At 42.1% G+C, this 10,977-nt stretch overlaps 1 protein-coding gene across 1 annotated transcript; it reads right to left on the bottom strand.

Annotated features, from left to right (window-relative positions):
- Positions 1–67: 67 nt before the first annotated feature.
- On the bottom strand, positions 68–7,800 carry tmed1b (transmembrane p24 trafficking protein 1b). The gene is made up of 5 exons (XM_037763643.1): positions 7,462–7,800; positions 4,570–4,667; positions 4,277–4,466; positions 1,367–1,534; positions 68–1,213 (listed from the first exon to the last, which is right to left on the bottom strand). Exons 1-5 carry the CDS (start codon positions 7,783–7,785, stop codon positions 1,163–1,165), a joined length of 831 nt encoding a protein of 276 aa, XP_037619571.1. The 5' UTR covers positions 7,786–7,800; the 3' UTR covers positions 68–1,162.
- Positions 7,801–10,977: the final 3,177 nt, after the last annotated feature.

Here is a 10,977-nt window from a genome sequence, read left to right as displayed (position 1 = left end):
GGTTTCTCGTGTGCCAAGTGGCAGCACTAAGGTTTCTCATATGCAAGTCATCACAGAACACATTTAAAAAGACTCCATGTTACCGTTTTCTTTTTAATTGTCAAAGACAACTCACGTCAAACCAAGTATTTCCTGTGTAAAAAATGCATTTATTAATATCAGTGACTCCTGTGTAAACCTGATTTTTACTTATTCTATTGAATATGTAATGAAAGCCTGTTCTTATTTAAAAAAAAACAAAAAAAACTCCCTATGGCTGTCTCAGCAGAATCAAAATGTCACACATCCTGTTGTCACAAACATGTTTAAAAAAAAAAAAAAAAAGACAAGTTTGATCATCTAGAGGACAAAACAGAAGCCAGAGACACACAAACACACATTTAACAATCAGTACGTTCACACTGATACACATCTGAACCGACATACACATATTTGTCTGAAGAGTGCTGACACTTTGTACATTATTGGCAATCACACTGCAAATCATCCCTCTTTCTTATTCTACATTCTTATGGGTCGACACTTCAGCATGGACTTGAACTGAAATCAGTAACATCTCAAAAGAACTAACCATCGACACGGCTGTAACCAAGGAAACGCCTGGTCAGATGGACACATCACTACTATGATGGAAAGATCTTAAACCGTCAGGAAGAACAAATACGCCAACAACACTATTGCACATTGTTATCCCTTGTAAACCGGCGGACCAGGAGCTTTTGAGTCGACCTTTAACCTTTAGTAAGGATCATTTCACCTTTAACGAAATATTCCAAAAACCTCTCACCGGTTCCGGAAACGTAGGACAGCAGTTATACTACAACATGTATTGTTCAGTCTACGTAGGCAGTGCCTTTCGAATAGTATTTCCTCATTGGTTTGTGGTAAGATTTGACATTAAAGGCACTAAATGAAATGAAATGACCAACTTCCCCATCTGGTTACCCTTCATGATCTAATAATTTTTAATTATTGCTCACAAGCTGATCTAAAACAAAATTTTCAAAGTAAAAAAAAAACAAAAACTAAAATCGATGTTGAATGCTGGTGTTCATGTAAATGAGAGATAATGGAGCACAGTCTGAATGGGTAACCAGCTGAACATCTTGGATTGGATTGTTCTCCTTCGTTGGCTGTCTTTTATCACTGCAAAATAATCCCTCTATGTGCAGACCCTCCGCTTATCGTCGAACAGTTTACGGACAGTGTAGACCTGGCAATGGAGAAATACACACACACACACACACACAGATAGCGTGATGTTGGGTGTACGATTAAAATAGAAGTGCTGTGCGGTGTGGTGTGGTGTGGTGTGGTGTGGTGTGGTGTGATGTGGTGTGATGTGATGCGTCAGTGCTCCATTTACCTGGGTGAGGGCGACACACAGCATCACCAGCACGCAGGCACAGGACCAGAATGAGACCCTCCACAGGTTGTCTTCCAGGAGGTTTCGGTCCCGGGCCTCAAACGCCCGCAACACCGTCTGCATCTGCCGGCTGCGCTCCAAGCGTCTGTGCAGAGAGTCCATGGACTCCTGAGGACATTGGGAGGACAGTTTTAGGGATTTAAAAAAAAAAAGTAGTGGCTGTAATGAGAGGGAAGTGGAAGTAACTGACGGAGAAGATGGATCTCAAAAGCATTGTCGACACATCCTCTGTTGAGGATAGTGACCTAACTTGAGGGCACGAATTAACAAAAAATGTTCTCCTCGGGGTCTAGGGGGGCTCCGTACTTTCCCAATGTAAGTCTACGGGAAAAAGTATTTTTGTGCCCAATGGCATCACATGATGGACACTGAAGTTGTAGTACCACCGTTTGGCCACTACAAAAATCTGCATCAAAGCCCGGCGCACTTCCTAAGTGCTTGGTCTCAACAAAATTTAGCAGACATGTTTATTTTCTGTGCTGGTATTGATTTTGTGTTAAATGTCAGCCTGTCAGCAGGCAAATCATAAAATTGGGTCATTCCATAGACCAGACCATCACTGTGGTTTGATCTAGCTTGTCTGACCCGCAGAGTAGCTAAAGTTTCCAGCTGGTGTTAGCCGTTAGGAGTCTTCAAGTAGACACATACTAGTTAATGGTTAAGGCTGACGTTATTCTATATTTTCCATATTGTCAGCACATCCCACGAAATGACCAAAACCACGACTGCATCTTTCAATACTTTCCCACTTCCCCAGCCTGTCTGTGGTGCTCAAGCTCAACTTATTCCTACTAAAGACAAAAGAAAATGGGTCAGAGATATATAGTGTCATAAAAGAGAAGAGGCTAAATTGTTTCATAAAACAGCTGGTCGCTGTGGTCTTTAGCAAACATTCCTGAAACAGGATTAAGAGAATCAAGTGATTCAAGATTAACTTTATTGTCACTCATACTATTCACAGGGCAAGTGCACAGCAGAACGAAACAGTGCATTTGTTGGGGACTATTTAAAGCCGTGGAGTCAGTCAGGGAGTATTTACGGTAACAGTATGGTGTGTGTAGGATTGACTCAAAATAGTACGTATGTTCATCATAATGTGGGAACATGTTACCCAGGGCAACAATGTGGCTCACTGATGTGCTTTTAATAGTTTTTTTGTACAACAATGGAGCTCTTTGGCACAGAGGAATCAGATTTATCAGGCCACACAGACAATACGTGTTAGTAGGATCAGGTGATTGTTGGTTCTGGTCTTTACATGGGATTTGCTGACAATAAGAAACATTAGCCTCATCCTCTGAACAGTCAAGCTATATTTAAAAGTGCTAAATACGAGATTGGGAGCATTTCTATTGCCTCTCAATGGCTCTCATCATAGCGACAGTGAGGCAGTGGCTCGTAGCGAACGGTGCGAACAGCGCTAACAACAGCCAAAGTGCTGACGGAGATAACAGTGTTTACCTGACGGGGAACCGGAGGGCGGGAGCTACGCTTCTGTGATGATGGCGTTATCGGCTGTAACTGCCGTATGAAAGCAGTGCAAAGTGGTAGCCGTTAGCAAGCCGGTGGGGCACGCTCACATGCACGAACATGCACTAAAAGCAGGCGTGACCGACCCGTCTATGTCAACAAAGCAAGGAGAAGCTCGGATTACAACACACACAGAGGAGAGAGTGACTTCATTCTTTGCTCAGGTAGACATTCCTCCTCCATATCTTTACATAGAAAATAGTTGTTTGCTGTTATATTAATGCACTGAATATGAAATGTAGCACCTTTAATAGTATTTGGTCCAGAGGCCAGTACTACAGGAGCAAGGGGACAGATCTAAACCTGAAAAAAAAAACTTGTCTTCACACTATTCAGGCTTAAGGGCCCTGACACATCAAGCCGACGGTCTGCCATCGGACAGTTTGGGGCCGTCTGTGAGCGTTTGTCGGCCTAGTTTCAGCATGTTGAATCTGCAGCAGTGCCCGTTGGTGAGAGAAATCACTCTGATTGGCTGTTCAGCTTAAGCGAATTAGTGCACGAGGAGAGAAACAGAAGTGAGGAAAGCAGGCCAACGAGTGAAGTCAAGAGGACAAACATAGAGGGCCCTTCTCATCTGATCATTCCAACAAAGATATTTTCACAACGACATGGCCATCTGGAATGAAGCTAAGTGGTGAGTGAGAGTGGTGTGAAAATGGTCGGCGATTTGTTTCATGTACGTATCATAACAACGGCTTGTATATCCGCCGTCCTCAGTCTTCTGGTTGCACTTTTTTGAATGACAAATACAGACTACCGCTACCTGCTGGTAGAGAGAGTTATTTCATTTCACGCAGGCGCAGAACGTACATGGTAGTTGACCGTTGGCTTTGTGGTGTTTTCGAGTGCAACTTTTTGGCCAAGACAAAGACGACGTGAGACGACTCAATGGTCAGCCTTCAGCCTTCGTCGCCGCTAGTTCTTTGATGTCGGGTTGGTGTGTCTGGGCCTTAAAGGTTCCCTTTACGATATCCAGAGCATTAATATAGCAGCATAAAACTATTTTCTATGTAAAGACATAGAGGAGTAATGTCTACCTGAGCAGAGAATGAAGTCACTCTCCCTCTGTATGTTGTAATCGGAGTTTCTCTGTGCTTTGTTGACATAGCCAAGCCGGATTAAAACATGATTGCAATATGACCTGGGTTGCACCTACACAACAAACGTGTTACAACTATTTCTCCTCTTATTCCCTGGACGTTGTGTAGACGTTGGTTGAGTATATATGCCAACATCAGGGGTTTTAGTAAGAGGTCAGCTGCATAGTGAACTACATTTCCTTTTGTGAATTCATTACTAAACCCCAAACAAACATCTCACCCGGATGTCGTCCAGCTTGTACTCCAGAAGGCTTCCATCGGGCTCCTCTAATCCCGGCCACTCTTCATCTCCACCCACATCTCCTCCTTGACCCTCGATGATGATCTCAAAGAACACCATCTTCTCTGAGAAGCGACTGAAGCTGTTGTCGAAGCAGATTTCATAGTCTCCCTCCACCGTAGGCTCCACCCTGGAATAACAGGAAATAAAGTCATAGATAAACGGACAGATCCAGCTGGCTCAGTAATATGAAATAAGACCAAGGACTCAGGTCAATGTGAGGTAACACTAACACGTGGACTCCGTCAGAGCGTCGAGTCTCCATGACGAGCTGGTTGCCTTCTGGAGAGATGATGGTGAAGTCTACATCCATACCAGCGCCCGCTATCACCTGGATGTGTACACACAAATACATACACACACTGAGCAACATGCTAATGATTAGAGATGTTCCGATACCATTTTTTCCTTCCCAATACCGATTCCGATATCTGAACTTGCGGTATCGGCCAACGCCGAGTACCGATCCAATACCAGCGTGATAAATATAATATCTTCGTTGCTTTTGGGCGATGTTTGTGGAATTGATCTCGTCGTTGGAATGTGGTTTCCAGCGTTTACTGCTACGATTCATCCTTTTTTTCCCGCTTTGCCTCGGTGAAGTCGTCGTGCTGTTTCGTGTGATGCATCTTCAAATGTTTTATAAGATTGCTGGTGTTGAAACTGGCAACATTGAGTGCCACCCCTCAAAACAGAAGCCTTATATACTGTACATATCGCCGTTTTACTTGATTTTCCACTGTGAAATATTACTAAATGGCTGACATTTTCCTCGCTCTGATTTCTGTTCCCGTATCGGCACAACTCTACTAATGATATTCTGAAGTCAACCATTTTCTTTCTTTTTTCCTGAAGATTGATTTGTTTGTCTTTATGAGATAGTGGCAGTAGAGAGATATGAAGAGAGACAGGGATACGACATGCCTCAAAGGTCCCCAGCCAGGATGGTACCAGACACGTTGCAGTTACGTGGTGGGCGTCTTCACCACTCGGCCACCAAACAGGACGCCGCAGGACAAACAAGAGAGATTATGACGAGTGCCTCTCAAGAGAGAGAGTATTGTCGTCTCTTAGACTCACCCGCTAAACAAATACACTGCTGGCCAACAGAACTTTACATTGTAAACGCTGTTGCACCGTTTGGACAGAAGAAGAGGTGAAACAGTTAGTCGATCAATTCAAAATGCCCAAAAATTCACTAGTTTCAACATCTCTTATGTGAATATTTGCGTATTTCCTTCAACCTATGTGATAGTAAATTGAATATATTTTGGGGTTTTTTTTGGGACAAGACAAGCAATCTGAAGACGTCGTCTTGGGCTCTGGGACACTGTGATGGACATTTTTCATTGTTTCTAACATTTTACACGATTAATGAAGAAAAATACTCTTCAAATTAATAGATAATGAAAATAACTGTTAGCTGCAGCAGTCGACCGGAGATGTCACTGTGTGCACATAGAGGTCCTGTTGCTCTGGGGCAGCTGCTCAAAACCACTAAATTAACTCTGATGAGTGGGCATCCTGTGACACTCATCACTCCTAAAAATTCCCACCTTGTCCTCTCGTATGCTCCAGTATTTAGACATATAAAATGCAGCCATGTCTACAGTATTCATGGTGTATTACTAGCAGGAGCAGAGAGACAATCAATAAGATCACACATTGCAGTGCTGACGCTGTGATTTGAGATGCCGTCCCTCTTTGGTGTAGAGGGTCAGTCTGATTGCAGCCGTCTCGCTGGTAGCCGCTGTAACCAATTTGTCATGTTTTAAGGGCACTTGGAACAACATTTCACAGAGAACATTAGTCATCAACTCCGTTCTGTCCCTTATGATCACCTAGTTCGACACTCATCTATTAATTATACAGCAACGCTGTGAACTGACTTTAAGATTATGCTGTTGACCTTTGAATAGCTGGTGCCTGATTAAATGTCAGACAACAGACATTTTTATGGGGTTTTGTCCTTTCCCTCAGTAAACACTTGTCTGTTAGCTGTCCCCCGGGACCAGGACCAGGACCAGGACTAGGACCAGGATCAGGACCAGGACCAGGACCAGGACCAGGACCAAGGACCTCCCTTCAGGAACAACCTGCTGGATGATGACCAGAGGCTAACCAGGATCTGATCATTTACATAGTGACTCATTCAAACCTTCCTATGAGCAATGTGTGTACTATCTCATATCCTGTACAGTATTTTTATTATCACTGATCTTTCTAAGTGAAACACATGTGGTCATCTCTTTCAGGGAAGTCCCTCTTTTATTACAATCTTGCAGAAAATGTTCTATAAATAAAGTTATGGATTGTTTTTCCAGCTTTTCTGGAAAATGTGAGCTAGGTTGTTGTTGTTTACTCCCACAACATTAAGTTAATGAAGGCATATGAGTTGCCATTAGCTTACAGGTGACTTGTAACAATAAATAGGCTATGCATAGCGAGTAGAGCATGCAGATAAACTTAAAGGTCCCATATTATGTTAATTTTCAGGTTCATACTTGTATTTGGTGTTTTTACTAGAACATGTTTACATGCTGTAATGTTAAAAAAAAAACTTTATTTTCCTCATACTGTCAGCCTGAATATGCCTGGATTTGCCCCTCTGTCTGAAACGCTCCGTTTTAGTGCATTTCAACGGAATTGCAACAGATTGCGTTGCTAGGTAACAGCTTGGGTCCATGTGTACTTGTCAGCTGATGACATTCACATACACTGCAACCAGGAATGAACTGGGACACATTTAGTTTACGTTAAAAATTGTGTCAAGGGTCTAAATATTGTATGTTTGTGACATCACGAATGGGCACAAATCCTGACAGCTTGTTTGAAATACAGAGTTTCTGAATACGGGCTGTGTGTATTTCCCTGTGCATTGAGTGTGTGGATACTTTCACAGTATTTACATAGGACTTAAGCCTGCTTTATAATAAAAAACATGAAAATCTCACTTTTTTATAATATGGGTCCTTTAAAGCATGCAGCTAACTAACAGAATAACATTAGTAGCTGTTAGCCATCAACATGGTCTTCCTGTTTCCACGTTAAGCCGTGCACAGATAACATCAGCATGTACATGTGAACACACAGAGTGATTGTGTGTGCTGGACACACACAGTTACCTGATACTCGACCTCCATAGTACCATTCTTCACTGCTGTCTGGAAGAAACACTCGGATCTTCCGGCTTGCAGCAGAAAGGTGAACTCGCTGTCTAGATTCTGTCCGAAACAGCTCACAGCTCCTAAACACCAGCCGAGCACTACTGCGAGGACCAGCAGCCGTCCTCCGCTCCTCTCTGTCCTCCGGAGAAGAAGGTCCATGGTGGAGATATACCCAAACACAGGAGGGCTATCTAAGTTCAGCCATCTCCTCTTCACATCTCCTCTTCCGCAGCACAACTTTGCGGTGCTGTGATTGGATGGAGAGCCCAGGACGAGGAGCATGCTGCGGACCAATCAGAGGACGAAGAGTAGCAGGCTCATCCAATCAGTGCAGGGCTGAGGTTTCATTCTGAACCACATCAACTGTGACAGCTACTGTATGACCCAGTCAGAGTCACCTGCTCCTCCTGATGTATGTCTCTCTGCAGTGACAGACATCCTGATATCCTTTTAGCCATCATCCTTTTACTTCTATATATCTACCTATTTATATTTATTTTACTTAATTTTTTATCTTATTCTTTTTAATCTTGCCTTAATTTTGCAATATCATTTTTCACTTGTGCAATTTTGTTAATAGTCTGTTTATTGTCAATACTGTATATACTGCTCCTATTTTTATACTTCCTTCTATTTAAATGGTTCACATTTTGTTACACTTTGTTTAGCTCTTTTTTTTTACTGTGTTAGCTGATGCATCTTGTTTTTTGCACTATTCCCTTTGTTGCTGTACACTGCAAATTACCCCACTGCGGGACTAATAAAGGAATATCTTATCTTATCTTAATTTGATTTGCACCCTGACTGACAGTCAGCCACCCCAACCCCTCTCAAGCGCACACACACAGACACATGATATTGATCTTGCACAGTTATGTTGGCTTTTTTTTAAGTTTTATTTTTTTATTTTTTTATTTTTTTATTTATTTTTCTCTCCATTTTGTTTTATCCATATTTCATTTTATTTTATTTTGTTATGATGAAGACATGGAAAAAATAATAAAAAAAAATAATAAAAAAAAAAAAATATATATATATATATATATATATATATATATATATATATATATAAAAAACAAGAAGAGAAAAAAAAAAAAAACTCCTCAACTGGCCGGGCATGGTCCATGCTGCCTCAACACCAACTGGGCTCCTCCTCCATCTCCTCTCTCCTCCCTCCAATGATTGCCTATGGATAGAAAAGGGCATAAACCCTGAGCTATCAAACCAGGCTCACGAATTTACGATTACGACATCATGGTACCACTTTATAAAGGATTTACTGGTTGTAACTAATGGCTTTATTTAAAAGATTAAGGTAGAATTGGAGTAAATCTGATTGAAAAATAGTTTTTTTTTTATAAAAGAGTATTAGGGCCACATTGAGGAAAAAAAAATCTGAGATTTCAAGAATAAAGTCATAATATTACGAGAATAAAGTAGGTTTACGAGACATTTATTTTTTAATATTATGAGAGTAAAGTCAGAGGTTTAAAGGGACTGTTTGTAACTTCTTACACGTATAAATCAATCCGGGTCGGTCTCTCATGCGCGCTCGCGTGTGGCTACGCTGTTCAGACAAGACTCCAACACAAACTACACAGAAGCACCAAAACCTCAAAGGTCTATCTAGTGAAGCCCATCTCGCAAAACAGTATTGGCCGCGGTCGGAGGACGCGGGGGAGACCGTAGCTTTGGTCTCCTGGACCGGAGTCTCTGCTGTACTCTGCTCCTCTGCTCCTCTGCCTGCTTGCCTTCACTCAAACACCGCGCTCGTTCTCGCTATTTCGCTCCACACATGCATGCCCGCACACTACACACTGCAGAAGAGTTAGTTTAGCTCTGAGAATATCTAGTGAATGTACAGTGGACGTTTGTGCAGAAATAACTGCTGCTGCTCCTCCAGACCAACAGAGGTTTTCCGTGTCTTGTGAAGTGACGGGCTCCGCAGAGAGAAACGTTATCGTCTCCGACTGGGTGCCGGTGTCTCACTCCGGCTGCGGTCGGGAGGCTGAGGCAGGAAAAGCCAACACTAGGATCAGCATTGATTCATGGAGAGACCTTCGTCTGGTCAGCTAACATTACTGCCAAGCAGCTGAAATATAGAGTGATATTGTGGTTTTAGCTGACGTGTGTCGCCTCACTGTTTTGAGCGATGCTTGTTCATGTAGAGCGAGCACAAGCGCGAGCCCGACGTTGACTTTCATTGACTTAACGGCCACAGGTATCGCTGTTAACAAGCATTTCTGATTCTTACAAACAGTCCCTTTAAGAGAAAAAAAGTCATAATATGAGAATGAAGTCATAAGTTTAGGAGAAAAAAGTCGTAGTATTATGAGAATAAAGTCATAATATTATAAAGCAGTCATTTTTATTTTAGAGGGGAAATAGAGGAGTGTGTCACCTGTGTGAAAATGAAGAACGTGGAGCATCTTGTGAAATTATACTTTAGTATAGGTTTCACAAATACTGAAATACTTAATCTTTTGGCACATCAGCACCACATTATCATAGGTATCAGGAATTTGAAAAGATTGAGCAAGAAACTTCCTTTACTCCGGAGAAAGAACCACGCGGACCTGATGGGGAAATTGCCTCTTATGTGGAGGAGGAAAATACTTTTTTTCTCGTAAAATTATGACTTCATTCTCATTAAATTGCAACTTTTTTCTCGTAATATTATGACTTTATTCTCAAAATCTCCAATTTTTTTTCCTCAATGTGGCCCTAATACTCCGTCCTAATATATACTGACAGTAGTGCATGAGATAGGTAATCTGAAAAAAATCATGTGCCTCTGTGTCCTCCGGTGCTCCTAATGGCATCTGCAAGGTTTCACAGACCGTAGGAGAGACAGCTGTCAATCACTCCCAAACTCTGATCAAACGGTCAAACTAGGCAGCGCTGATCAAATATGAATCAATATCCTGTTACTGTAATGTCTATTTCTCTCCTCAAATGTTTTCAGAAACATCTTGTAGTGTACTACTTAGTTGTAAAATGAGAAAGTTTGTGACCCGGCAGCCATGTTGAGATCAGTTGTGGAAATACCAAGCACCACCCACCAGCCAGAGCCAGATTTTTAATTTCCCTTAATTGCAAGACAAAAGATCATCAGGGAGCTCCAGAATAGGTCAGCAAGGTCAGGCCTATTGTTACCTTTTGTAACTAGTATGAACATCATCTCCGTATTCTACGGGTTCTCCAGCTTCCTCCCACAGTCCAAAGGCATGCAGGTTAGGTTAATTGTTGTCTCTAAATTGCTCGTAGGTGTGAATGTGAGTGTGAATGGTTGTCTCTATGTGTCAGCCCTGTGATAGTCTGGTGTCCAGAGTGTGCCCTGCCCCTGTGACCCTGAATAGGATAAGCGGTTACAGAAAATGGATGGATGGATGTTTACATCACGGCTTTCAACTCTGGGTATTTTTGACTCTAGCTGACGTGACATGATTGGCACTGAAATTTGTGTTTAACTAT

This window comes from Sebastes umbrosus, chromosome 3 (genome assembly GCF_015220745.1).
Source record: "Sebastes umbrosus isolate fSebUmb1 chromosome 3, fSebUmb1.pri, whole genome shotgun sequence".
Lineage (NCBI taxonomy): Eukaryota > Metazoa > Chordata > Actinopteri > Perciformes > Sebastidae > Sebastes > Sebastes umbrosus.
Note: the sequence above shows the minus strand (reverse complement) of the source record. Positions and strands in the feature narration are given on the sequence as shown.

Excerpts from the sequence above, each read along its gene's own strand:
- tmed1b (XM_037763643.1), bottom strand. The coding sequence starts at position 7,785 with ATGCTCCTCGTCCTGGGCTCTCCATCCAATCACAGCACCGCAAAGTTG. Across the intron at positions 4,467-4,569 it reads CGCTCTGACGGAGTCCACGT|GGTGGAGCCTACGGTGGAGG; the intron begins GTTAGTGTTACC and ends CTGTTATTCCAG. Across the intron at positions 1,214-1,366 it reads TGTGTGTCGCCCTCACCCAG|GTCTACACTGTCCGTAAACT; the intron begins GTAAATGGAGCA and ends CTCCATTGCCAG.